General features: G+C 37.4%; 1 protein-coding gene across 6 annotated transcripts in view; it reads left to right on the top strand.

Moving 5' to 3' along the window:
• LOC594236 (cadherin-23) overlaps window positions 1-13,857 on the top strand; it is a 154,448-nt gene that overhangs the window by 28,001 nt on the left and 112,590 nt on the right. For 5 of the 6 annotated variants that reach the window (XM_030979822.1, XM_030979819.1, XM_030979818.1 and 2 more), the window contains exons 11-25: window positions 664-943; window positions 2,068-2,181; window positions 3,026-3,148; window positions 3,731-4,141; window positions 4,753-4,891; window positions 5,695-5,972; window positions 6,406-6,677; window positions 7,818-7,953; window positions 8,676-8,789; window positions 9,263-9,385; window positions 9,866-9,982; window positions 10,678-10,797; window positions 11,690-11,806; window positions 12,492-12,605; window positions 13,205-13,321. In XM_030979822.1, the coding sequence (XP_030835682.1) occupies window positions 664-943; window positions 2,068-2,181; window positions 3,026-3,148; window positions 3,731-4,141; window positions 4,753-4,891; window positions 5,695-5,972; window positions 6,406-6,677; window positions 7,818-7,953; window positions 8,676-8,789; window positions 9,263-9,385; window positions 9,866-9,982; window positions 10,678-10,797; window positions 11,690-11,806; window positions 12,492-12,605; window positions 13,205-13,321 (2,575 nt within the window). The remainder of the gene's footprint in view (window positions 1-663; window positions 944-2,067; window positions 2,182-3,025; window positions 3,149-3,730; window positions 4,142-4,752; window positions 4,892-5,694; window positions 5,973-6,405; window positions 6,678-7,817; window positions 7,954-8,675; window positions 8,790-9,262; window positions 9,386-9,865; window positions 9,983-10,677; window positions 10,798-11,689; window positions 11,807-12,491; window positions 12,606-13,204; window positions 13,322-13,857) is intronic. The other variant, XM_030979823.1, reaches the window with a different exon arrangement.

Here is a 13,857-nt window from a genome sequence, read left to right as displayed (position 1 = left end):
GTGGAATATCTTTTGTGTACCCCAATTTATGGAATTATTTAAAAAATAATTTAAAAATAATAGATGTAGATAATAGTATACATTCTCAGATTTTATTAAATTACAATTTGCCGATGTGTGTTTTGCGTGACTGTTAAAGCATGTGTATGCTACTATTCTTATCAGCTAGAGGACCTATGCCCTTAAGTCATAAATGACAGTAATGAGGATTAATGCCCCACAAAAGGGTGTCGATGTGCTATATTAGTGCCCTTTTGTGGGGCATTAATCCTCATTACTGTCCTTTATGACTTAAGGGCATAGGTCCCCTAGCTGATAAGAATAGTAGCATACACATGCTTTAACAGTCACGCAAAACACACATCGGCAAATTGTAATTTAATAAAATCTGAGAATGTATACTATTATCTACATCTATTATTTCTAAATTATTTTTAAAATAATTCCATAAATTGGGGTAAACAAAAAATATTCCACCTTTATGAGCGACAGTGTAGGTAGATAGAAAGATCGGACAAATATATTGGGCTTACCAAGAATATGATCCTATATGTGTTGATAAACTGTTCTATTTAAGCACTTATATAATCATTCGAAATACTTATACTATGTTTACACACATCAAAACTTGGTAACATCACAAGTATCCATTTTTCCATGCAGCTGGAAATCTTTGCCAACACTCTCGCCAACGGCCAGGGAACCATCTCCCTGCTGCAGACCGTGAACCTACCCTTTGGGACCGGCAGTGTGCCTCTCGTTGCAGGGAGCCCCCTCAATCTGAACAACCTGCAGGCGACCTTTGACCTCAGACCCTATGCATGCATAGACATCCCTTTTCTGTGCTTGAGACTGAGTAGGAACCAGTTGTCCAACCCCGAGTTCACTATCACTGGGACCACAGCCAACTCTTTAGTGACCTGCAAGAGCATCCCATGCAGTGGTAAGAAATGATCAGGGGGTGTTTCACAAAAATCCTAAGTCGAACTTAACTCTAAGTTGGACCTAAGTATTATGGAGAGCCATTTGTAGTCTTAAACAAAAAATATTCCAAGCAAAATTCCAAGTATTTTAGACTTTTCATAAATTCCACATCAAGAACATGGAATTTCCGAGATAATAGAAAATATGTATGATTTAAATCAACATTTAATGCCTTTCAAAATAACTTTTACAAAGTATTTTCAAAGGCTTTCCATAATTGTTAGTCCAATTTAGAGATAAGTTCAACTTAGGATCTTTGTGAAACACCCCCCTGTTCAGACAGTGATCAGTCCTTTGCTTTGGTGACTATTCCTCTGGGCCTTATTTTGTCAGAAAGTATAGCGCCAGTTCTAGGATTTGCCATTGTTAACATTTCGTTTAGGGTAAGGGTTAGGTATAGTGTTGGGTCTAGGGTAGAATTTACAAATTCTGTTATTTTAGGAAATCACAGCGGAGTGATTGCATGAGCATGTGTCCTACCACAATTTAGACACCCTATGTTTTGATACCTTGAATTTCAGACACCCGTTTTTTGACATCACACATACTTTATAGCTCAGACTAAGCTTGAGCAAATAAAAGCAAAGTTTTCCCTCATTAATTGTTCCAGCGTATCCTTTTTATAAACCGTGCTGGCTGTCATAATTTCATGATGTTAGAAGACAGGCTTTACAAAATGGATAAATCATTTATGAAGACAAAATTATTCAGGCTTAGACTAAAGGACTGCAACGTTTCTACAGCTCATGAGTGATGATAGTATTACAATAGCCACTTGAGACTTGAGTTACTAAAGTGCAAAGTTATGGTATCCCCAATAGTCTGTTTTTTCAAGCATAGAGAAAGTTGGAAGTACTCAGCAATGGGATAGAGGAAGCCATCTTATTCTGTTGAAAAATTTGAAAAGTGGCATTACTATCAATAAAAGGAAATGCTTTTACAGTGTGTTCAAACAAGATGATGATAATAGATAGTCAATGTGAATGATTTCAAATGTCTAATATTTTGAGCATAGTATTTCTCATCAATTCTGTATAGTGCGATATCTGAATCTTTCGAGTCAAACGTTGTTCTCTGTTTCAGATCGTGATCCTTGCGATAACCACCAGTGCCTCAATGGAGCTACATGCCTGGAGTCAGGATTGAATTATCAGTGCCTTTGTGCACCTGGGTGGACTAGTAACTTCTGTCAAACTTGTAAGTTCAGTTTTAAGTCTTTTCTTTGCCGCTATACACAGGTATGCCTGTTAACAGTTTTGGCCCATGAGAAACCAATGTTGGGCTTTTGTTATGAAAAACTCACTTTTCAGATGATTCTTTCCATATTCATGTTTTGCATGGAGTAAAGAATTGGGCAGCAAATAATATAGTTATGTGTGGGTCAAGATTTGTTAATAAAAATTGATGCTATGGTTGGGTACTGATACAAGTACATGTATATCATTCTCCAGAAGTGACAGGGCATTGTGTTGGTTTTGTTTGTTGTTTATTTCAAGACTTTGCCTGTGCATGGACAGTGCACCATTGATAAATGTGTCATTCATATGTTCATTTCAGAAAATATTGTGTCCTTCTACCTTCAAATTCATTGATCTGTGTGCAAGCAATGCCCTGTTAGAATGGTGGAAAATTGTCAGATTTGACATGGAGTACTGCTTCATTATTAGAGTAACATATAGTCATTTCAACCTTTGACACCTATAGCTACCAATGTAAGAGCAAGCAAGCAACCCCTGTCCAAATGGAGTGACCTATCAGGACTTCATTGTATGATGATACTCTGACCTTTGACATTCGCTGCTAGTATTTTGTGTAGCCAGCAGTTGTTAGAATCATGGAAATTGTCAGAAGTTCTTGTTATCAAAGTAACATACATACTGTGTACTTTTACCCTTGACCTTTGACATCTGCAGCTACCAATGTGTGAGCAAGCACCCCCTGTACAAATATTGTGACCTATCAGGACTTCAGTGTATGATGATGCTATTGTTATCAAAGTAACATACTATGCACTTTAACCCTTGACCTTTGACATCTGCAGCTATCAATGTGTGTAACAGCAACCCCTGCCAAAACGGTGGAGTCTGTCAGAACTTCCAAACCTTCTTCACATGCACGTGCACTCTTGGATGGGAGGGAGACCAATGTCAGATAAGTGATACAGGTGGGTTCTCTTTTACTGTACGAACCAGAAACTTTCATGATTTATCAATTGTAGCCATTTCCTTTGTAAGTTTGTATGTATTAGGGATATGACACTCGTTACTGTATTAGTTGAGCCTGGCCAAATTCTAGCTCTGTGTATTACCCCTGATATGGCATTTAATGACGAGAAAGAAAAGTGCAACAACGTTGTTTATGGTATGTGAATTTGCGAAAATCTTGGTGCTACAAAATTTGTGGGATTCAAATATTATGTGACAAAGAATTCGAGTGAATCTGAAGCTCCTTACACAGTTTTTGAATGATTCATGCAAGCATGTTATTGTTCCCAAATTTGTGTACATTATATCTTTAGTGTAACAGCATTCTAAAAGGTTTGTTGTAAAAGCGCTCATTAAGAAACAGTTATATTTTTATTATTATTATTATTATTGTAATTATGATTATTGCTATGATTTTTATTAAGATTATTATTATTTTCATTATTATTATCATTAATCATTAATGTTATTAATGATATTATTATTATTATTAATATTATAGTTATTATTATTAATATTGCTTTTTGTTCTATTTTGATTAGGTGTCATAATGCAGTTTGTGCGGCTTCTGATCAATTCTGGAACGTTGCGTCAGGCTTCCGAGACCAACCCCCTCAATGTCAATGTGGAGCTGAACAGCAACCCATCTGGCAACAGCATCGCAGGGTCAGGCCTGTGGCAGGTCACCATCTACCCCAGCACCTCCATCAACGGCCTTGGGGGGACCCCAGGCTCAGAAACGACCCCCTTCCTCAATATCGCACAATCGGGGGTCGGTCTGGTTTCGGGTGGACAGGCGACGATCACTGATGTCGACATCAACCTGAACGTGAGGGACTTGTCCTGCTCCGACATCCCTTATATCTGCGTTAGGGTCGCCAAGGGGCAGAACCCAAATCCTAACTTCCTACTCGGAGGGTCTTTGGTTGGCTGCACGCCATCTAACTGTAGAGGTATGTGAAACTAACTAACTTATTTCAGATGGAAAAAAGTTTATAAAAAGTGAATTTCTATGTTGTTGCTCAATGTGCTAAAGTCTATGGATGTGTCTGCACACTGTACATGTACATGCAACTCAATAAAATGCAAATCATATCTTGCACACTCGATAGACTTTTGAAAATTGTGCAAAAACCAACATGGTCTATTTTTGCCTCTGTTTTAATAGAAACCAAATATATTTTCATCATAAAATGAGTTTTGCGTGATGTCATTTAAAATGAATGTAGATTTGAAGGAAAAAAAGTATACTGTACAGTTCTCATGACACTGTGCAATTTTGAACTCTTTAATTTATTAAAGCTAAAAAGGTTTAAACCCTTTTTTATGCCTCTAACACCGAAGGTGGTGCTGGAGGGATTATTTAACCTGGGCCCCATTTCACAAAGCCTTTTTTCAATGACAGATGACAAGAATCGGTGACAAATCTGCTGATAACCAATCAGAAGCAAGCATTTCAGTAGCTTATAAAAAAAACTGTCATTTGTCACTGATGACAAGTTTTGTGAAACAGGGCCCTGGTATCCACTAATGTTTCTATTCCTAATATATACCACCATTTCAGGAGTGGACGTAACACGGCTCAACCTCGCTCTCCTCTCTGGTTTCATTTTCGATGAGAACACTGCAACAAACACAGTCCAGTTCCACCTAGGGATTGTCAGTGACCCTGCTGGCGGAAGCGCATCAGGAACAAACTTGTGGTAAGTTTTTGTTTTTTGTTAAACAAAACTAGAATCTTATTCTTCCTAAGCACTCTATCGCTATTTAATCTGCTTAATGCACCAACTACCAAAATGTTGTTACCACAATTTCCTTGGTAATTAATAATCAACCTTTGCTATATAACTTCTAGACACATTCTTACACAATATAATTGCATGGCCTTGGTCCTCTTACATGAATCCTAGTAATGATAATATTGGATATTGTTAAAGCGTATATACCCACTTGAGCACCTCAAGATACTTCAATATTACCCTGGCTCTAGCTCTGCTACGGATTTCAATGCTCAATGCATTTTAGGAATTCCTTCCTACCAGTACCTATTTAACACTTGGGTGGAGAGTGGCAAATGTAGATTAAATTCTTGCCAACTGACATTAGTGCTGTGCCGGGCTCAAACCCACAACCTTTGCATCTTCAGTCAAGTGTTTCCATTTGACTATGACACCTCTACAATTCCATTTACAGTTAACATCTAAATTATTCATACCCCTTGTAAATTGTTTTTCATACCTCAAGAAGAAAAGGTAAACTGGTTGAATTACAGTTGTTGTTCAATATTTTAAGATGTATACATTTATATGTCAGATTCTCAAGAAACTTATATATTGGGGCAAATTGATTCTTCACATACTTAAACAAATTACAAAACTTGGTAAGAGTATGAATAATTTAGTTATTAACTGTTATTAGAAAACGCTTTATGCAAGTGGACCCAGTACTCAGCTTCATTTCTAAAGGTAGCAACGCATCATGCTCTCTTTCTACCACTTGACCACAGGTCCATCAACACCTTTGTCAGCAACCAGCCTGATGGTTCAGGCACCCGTCTAGGCTTGAGGAACAACATCCCCCTCACCAACAGCCAGGGTTCCATCTCAGCGGTTGCAGGCATCACTACACAAATCCAGAATGTAGCCTCCAACGTGGACCTGTCGAACATTGACTGCAGCGAGTTCCAGTATTTTTGCGCTGAACTCACCAAGGGCCCCAACCCAAGTATGGACTTCGACATCGTGCCCCCAAGAAGTGTAACGTGCGTGCAAGTTACCTGCAATGGTGAGAGCAAGCCAACAATCAATATTTGCTTTTGCAATATTTTTGTGATAAAGATAAAAAGCAGACACTTATGCATGGACATTTGTAGAATCCTAAATGCCGTGCCCCAATTCATCCTGCAGCATATCAAAAAGCGCAAGCCTGACAGAACTATTATATATATTTATGTTTTGTTAAATTGAAACAATATAATAACAGTATTTTATTGACTATTATTATATTGCTTTAATTTTGTATTTTTCCAAATCAAATGCTCCTGAAGGAGATGTAAGGATAAGCTGAAAATTAGAGCTGTGATATAGAACCATGATTGGCTAAAATGCATTACAAAAAGGACTTTTGACTCATTATTGACATCTAATACAATCTGATACATGAACTGTGAGTAAATGAATAAATACCGTTTATTTTTTGTGGTATTTTGCATTTTAAGGTGTGACTATCAACAGTGTGTTTGCAAGCATCAATGGTGGATTCCCCGTGACCAGCGGCCAGACCAACCTCATCACCTTTGACTTCACCGCCAATGCTAGCCCGGCCTCCGCCAGCATCAACGGCAACAACCTGTGGCAGATCCAGGTCTATACCAGTCCTACCAACAACGGCAACCCATCTGACAGCACGTCCCAGCAGCTGGCCACGCTGGGTACCCAGGCCGGCTTGGACTTGGTGGGAGGGGGATCTCTGGAGTTCACCAATATTCAGGTATGGAATTAAATGTTGCTCCCATATTTATCTGATTTCAAGACACTTGAAAGAGAAAAGAGTGAAAGAACTGGGAGTGGTGTTAATAGAGAAGGCTAGGAACCGAGGGGTTGTGGAACAGCATGATCGCCAAAATCAATTGATATAGCACTTAGAGAGAGAGAGAGAGAGTGAAGGGACGTTCAGAGCTAGGTTTTTTTGTTGGTTTATGCTTCAAAATGAAGATATATTTCAAAGTCACCACTTGCTTAATACAAGTTATTGCATGCTTTGATTTTTTTCTTCTTCATATTTGATAAAACTACTCACGGCCTTAGGCAGATTTAAATGGTTAAGTGGGATACTGTGTATGTACATGTATTTTTGGACAAGTTTGTCCTTCTTACTCAAGTTCAAAACACATTCATGATTTGGAAAGTAAGACCTTTTAAGGTATAAATATGAAACTTCATGGAAAGAAAATTTATATGTACATGTATATACGTGGTAAATTACAAAATTGTTGTCACCTCATAAATGTGATATGAGTCGGGTGGGTGATCCAGTAACAATGAGAGGTTCAACAACAGGTATTCAAAGTTTTATACTACAAACCAGGCAAGCAGTCATTTGAACTAGGAGCTGACGTACATGTAACCTCAAAGTCAATTGCATCCGCACGACACATCACTTTAGTGCACTAATCATTAGATCACTTGTGGTTTATAACTTCAAGTAAACTTTCATAACCGCGAGTGTGTCTGCACAGTCTTTAACTACAGGATATTCCTAGATAAGTTAAAAAACGATGACCTAAACTTTAAGTTTATTGACAGTCGTGTGAACCTCCCTTGTTAGACCAGCCTCTTTTAAAGACCGTCAGAACTAGTTTAGCTAGGAGGGATTAGACCACACAGCAAGGTCACTGACAGGTGGCTATCTCATCAACTCAGCTCTTTAATTAACGTAAGAAAAAGAAGATCATGGGGGACCAACAGGCACCGATTAGGCATTGTTTGCTATATAGAGGGCGCAAGTAGCTATAAGTAGTACAGTGGGGCTTTAACTTAATTGACAGTCGTGTGAATCTCCCTTGTTCATCCAGCCTCTTTTGATAGTGCTATTAAAGAAGAATCCCCTCTTATCTTATTTGATCATCAGGGACAGCTGGACTTGACAAATGTGGAATGTACTCAAAACACCTACGTGTGTTTTGATCTTCAAGCGAATCCTGGAACGTCAGTGCCTTTCACTCTAGATGGAAACACTAGATACTGTCAGTTGCTACAATGCACAGGTATGAAATGGACACAGATATATTCTTCCCCAGGTGAACCGATCTAACAAATTTTGAGCTGGAAAATCTCCACCCCATTCCTTCTATTATTATTGCCCCCTCTCTATACCTTATAAGTCAACCCGTACTACTTTGTTATGAACTCAATATCAAGCTTTAAGCTGTAGCCCTTCTGTATCTTCACCTCTTAATGCACGATTATGTTCATGCTATGTTGATGTATAGCCTGATATATTGTCCAATGGCTATGCTTTGTCAAACATTCTTATCCCCTTTATCATGTACAATCATTACATGTTGGGAAATCTCTGTCACGGTTTATCGCAATGTTTAACATTGGTTTCCTAACTTTCCCATACCCTGACACTATGTACAGCCTCCCTCCTTTATAGTAAATATACAATTTATGTCTATGCTTTATGATAATGGTTTCCTAACTGTTAGCACACCCCTACAGCCTCCCTTGTATAATTGTAATTTAACTTATGTCTATGTTTTATATTAATAGGTTCCTAACATATTCCTGACTTTATGTACAGTCAGTACTAGTGAGGAAATCCTTGTCTATGCTTTATCCCGTACCACATATCATGTATTGAGCAGGTACCGGTAGATGGATTCATGTGCAAACGCCCCATTGCTCTGGGCAAATATCTGTTGTATAGTAACTTGAATATCTGTTGATGTTTTATTACAACGGTTTCTAATCTTTCCCCATGCAGCCCCATCACCGTGTTCATCCAATGCTTGCTTTAATGGTGGTGCATGTGTAGAGCAGGGAGGTGGATTCATCTGTAATTGCCCCATTGCATGGGTCGGATTCCAATGTCAAACAGGTGACAGAAACCTTAACATTCTAACCTTATGTTGCCATCCAGTTCATTACCCAGCACCACCGACCCACCATAAAAGGCGCCAGATACCAATTTTATAATCCTGCTACGTGTACGTGTAGGTCAACTAATCCTGCTTCATATGTTTATGGGAATTCCCCTTATCAACTTTATATTTTTGTATTGTCCATATTGTTTTTCATTTATTTGTCTCTTAAACTTGTGGTTTGTTTAACAAAATACAAAATATTTGTGCACAGTGTGCTTATACTTTCATAATTGATACAAATAAAAATGTGAATATGAACATAAACACAAACACAGATGCACAAACACAAATGCACGCACCAACACCAACACAAATGCCTATACAAATACATATATATACAATTCAGAATAATAATTATGGATCAATAATCCCCAAGAGCAAATATTTGACAGCAAGAAATGAACCTGACTTAAATTCCAATATGCAGAAAATCCCTGCCTTCCTGTCAACCCCTGCCTGAATGGAGCAACCTGCCTGGGAGATAATGATGGGACATTCCAATGCTTGTGTGTCAATGGCTACACCGGTTTCTTGTGCAATATACCACCAGGTATGTCACTTTTATCCTTTTCTGTACTAAAAGAATTAATATAACTACTGTTGATAATTATGATAATAAGCAATATCATATCCGTTGCAAAAGTTGACATATAGAAGTAAATGGCATCATTATTACAGAGAGGGTTGATGGTACAAAATCGAAGAATAGCAGCTTTTTCGTCATGCACGTATCATACTAAATCGCAAGAGCAGAAAGCCAAAATCAGACAATATAAACGGAAGTTAAAGGAGTTCCTTCTTGTCTGTATAGTTTTCTGTGAACTGGTATATTTAGTGTTAAGTTTTGTTTATTTTGATAAGTCAACCTATGACTTTTCCTATTTTAGATTTGTTATGATAATAACCATACTTTTAATAAAAAATTAAATAGCTTTCAGAATACCACCCCTGATCTTTTATGCCATTAAGAATTTGAAATGAGCTTTTAATTTTGACTTGGATTGATATCTTATGCTCACATCCTTTGTAGATCCGTGCAACTCTTTCCCTTGTTCCAATGGTGGAGCATGCAGTCGCATTGGACAGAGTTCCTCTTTCCAGTGTACCTGTACTAATGGTTATAGTGGTCAAAGATGCCAGAACAGAGGTGAGATCACATCATATGCTTGGCGCCAGAATGGCATCGCCTCGTATTATTTTAAAAAAATTGTTTTTCACCATGACTGCTATGGAAGCATGAGTATGCTTGTAAATAAGGAATCGGGGAACAATGGCTTTATCTAGTCCTTTCCAAGGAACTTGGTAATGAGCATTATTGCCTTACCAAAGAGCTTAAGCACATTGAAATTGATTTTGAACTCTCGACCTTCCAGTTATGAGACCACTGCTCTACCGTTGAGCCATTGGGCTTCCTCTCTGCTTGTACAGATAAAGAGTTTTTTGTGTGCCTCAATTGAGGTGTTTATTTACATGTACATTCTAACCTCAAAATAGAATAGTAAAAACAAATGTAATTTAACTTCAGTGTTATCAATACAAGATACATATCTTCTTAATGGTAAAATACTTAACTTATTATTGTGTAAAGGGCTTTTAACAATTTATCTGGCAACCTTTTGTCTGTATTTTTTAGCTCCTTGTTTATCATAACTATGTTTTTCATTTTCTCATAAATAAGTAATAGCTTAGTTTGAAACTCTTTTCATTCAAAACAAATTTGTTCCGGAAGATCTACATTTTGTATATACACCAGAATGCAATAATCATTACAATGTCTATCTCTCTGTCGGTATTTTATTAGACACAGAATAATTGATTATATTATGACCTTTGACCTTTCAGATCGTTGCATACTGGAGTCTCCTTGTTTGAATGGAGCAGTCTGTCTACCTGACATCATCTTAGCATCCTATCAATGTCTCTGCCCACAAGGATTCAAAGGCATTAATTGCCAGTATTCAGGTCAGTCTGTCAGAAGAATCTCGCTCAACAAGCCTAGCTTTTCTGAGATTCTCTTTTTATCCCCTCTCAGTTAAATCAAGCACTATAAAATATTTCGTCTTATTCTCAGACTTAAATGTGCTCTGTAAACTAATTTTATTACATACATACTTATCAGTATTTTGTTACTTGTATAATTCATTTGTTCTATTATACATTGTAATACTGTATGGTTTATATATGTCATTCTAATTTGTGGATATTTGAGTGAAAAAATAAAGAAAATCAGATAGAAAATCAAACCAAGAGATACAAGTACCCTCAAGTAGAAACTCTTGTGTGTGCTTTTTGAAATGTCAAAATGTATTTATGATAATAAAAAGAAAATAGGATGTCTTAAAAATAAGTTCAATCAAATGCTGCAAAGGAATCATTTTCATATTTATGAAGTCAAGAATTTCTCCTGTGGGATTATATCGGCTAGCAGTCAGAGATCTAATATAATATTCTGCTTATTAGTTGGAAAGCAGTACATGGTTCTGCCCCCCCCTATATATACTGATAATCTCAATTCTCATATTGTTCCGGCTCGTAGAAAACAAGGTCATCTCTTTTCAAACCAAGCCTTTTCCAGATGTTACATCATGTTATAGAACCAACTACTAGCTCATATACATTCCTAAGAAAATTGATATCTGTTAAGTCTAACCTGAAGGCAGTCTTTCTTTCAAAGCATACAATACCTCAATGTAATTCAGCACAATTTGTATCATTCTGTAATCTATTTTGCCATCTCCTTTCTTTCATTAATTTCATAGTTTTACCAGATGGTCCAATATGAGTACATAACATTATTATCATTATCATTGTTTGTATGCTTTATCATTCATGTTTTTGTTTTTTTTGTGTGTAGATATTTGCTTCCCAAACCCTTGCCTGAATCAGGGTACCTGCTCATCAGATCAGTTTGGTCAATCATACACCTGTAACTGCCGTGGTGGTTTCCAAGGAGTAAACTGCCAAACTGAAGGTAAGAAAGAGACTGCTCTGCCAAATATTATTGTTCCTTTAAAGGTTGTGTTTAACAATGTTAAATCTGAGATGCATGGCCATACATGTTATTAGTGGCTGTGATGTGGTGTAATATTGAAGGCCTAAACAAATTTTGCTTCAATATGATCATGCCTCAAAAAAGAAAAAAACTTTGAGTGACCGGTTTTACCATACTCATTTTCCCCAACAGACTGTAGTGTTCTAATCATAAATATCTTGATAATCAGACAAGCAATTGGCTTGTAAAAGCCATGGGATTCCTGACTTACCTAAAGGTTTATATTATGATTGTCACTTTAACTCTTTATATGCCACACAATATTCTCCTTGTGCCACATTTTATTTATCATGTGATATACAAAAGGCTTCAAGATTTTTTAACCGTGCAAAGTACAGCCATACCAGTGTTAATAGGGTTGTCATGGAGCTAATCAAGACTAGATATGGGTAAGAAGAATGCACCGCCATAGGAAGAAAACATTCATGTAGTCAGAATTTAGTTGATAAACTCAAAGGCCCTTCACAGGTCTCTTATTTCTGAGAAAAAACATCATGTATTAACCGAGAATGTACTGATATCATATTTGTTTCATAAGACATGCTTCTCGCACAGGTCTGTCATGTACTTAACACTTCCATTATTTTGTCCTTTTTTGTTGTAGATTTGTGCTTTGTGAATCAGTGTTTGAATGCGGGAACCTGCGTATCACAACTGGATGGATCAAGGCTGTGTACATGTCTGCCCCAGTACAGTGGAAACTTATGCCAATTCAATAGTGAGTATACCTACATTACATATAGAGGTGTGTACATGAACAGGCATCTTGTAACACTGTCTCAGCATTTATAAGCTAGTTCATCACTCCTTTAGGGAGATGTGAGTTGGTCTGGCGGCACGTTCACTTGTTCAGCTCTCTGTCTTCGCCTACAAACTGACTCAGGCGACCCCGGTTCGAAACTGAGTCACGTCTTTTGGATGGTGACGTTAAAGGTTGATCCCCAGACGTAAGTAATCATGTCTGATTGATACACGTCTGTAAAAACCCAATTACACACACACACACACACACACACACTTTCAGGACTCTAGTCACAAAAGAATTCCTCTCTCTCCTAATTTTCTCTATTTCTCTCCCAACAATATCAAGTAGTCCTGTATAGGATGAAACTAAAAGAATATTTCTCTCTCATTCTCATTTTGTTTTCTATCCCCTTTCAAACCCAACCGTTCTTGCAGGAGTACAGAAAAACTACTGAATGTTATTTGTCTCATGTATTTTCCCAATACAATGTACATACAATGTACTTCATCTTCATTACTTTATTTTTGTAGAGAAACTTAACATTTCTTATTAAAATGCTTGGTTTTGTCTAGATCCTTGTCAGCCTAGTCCTTGTCTAAATCAAGGTACTTGCCTGCTAGATCAAACAGGGCAGTCATCAATTTGTCGCTGTACCCAAGGCTTTAGTGGACCGAGGTGTGAATTTACAAGTGAGTATCGTAGCTTATTGAGAGCGAAAATTGTGACATGTGCATATAGGCATACGTGAGTGCAGTCATTGGTTAAATCATGGAGCTTTATGAAACGACTGATTGATAAGAAAAATGACTTCTGCTGTTTTGAGTCTCTGTAAATCAACTAGCTATAGTAAGTAGCTTCCCTGCAACCCACCTAGATGACTGTAAGGTTCTATGACACATTTGGGGCGTTGCAAGAAAATTGGGATTGATTGCATGTTGCAAAATTTGCAACTGATAGTTGCAATCGATTGCAACTCAACTTTCTTGCCATGCCCCACTAGTCTCCTAAAAATTTCCTAGGATTTTGTTCGGATCAAAGTTTTATCAATTAAATTAAGTTAACTAGATCTAGCTGTTATTCTCCCCCCCCCTCTTTCTCTCTCTCTCTCTCTTAGTAAGGGGCGTTGTAATTTGCAAGAAAGCTGAGTTGCAATCAATTGCAAATTTGCAACTAATTGCAAGACTTCGCTTGATTTGGGGGATTTGCGAATGATTGCAACTTTCTT

Source organism: Strongylocentrotus purpuratus, unplaced genomic scaffold (genome assembly GCF_000002235.5).
Source record: "Strongylocentrotus purpuratus isolate Spur 01 unplaced genomic scaffold, Spur_5.0 spur5_scaffold_10, whole genome shotgun sequence".
Taxonomy (NCBI): Eukaryota; Metazoa; Echinodermata; class Echinoidea; order Camarodonta; family Strongylocentrotidae; genus Strongylocentrotus; species Strongylocentrotus purpuratus.
The sequence above is the reverse complement of the archived record's forward strand: the minus strand, read 5'-3'. Positions and strand labels throughout refer to the sequence as shown.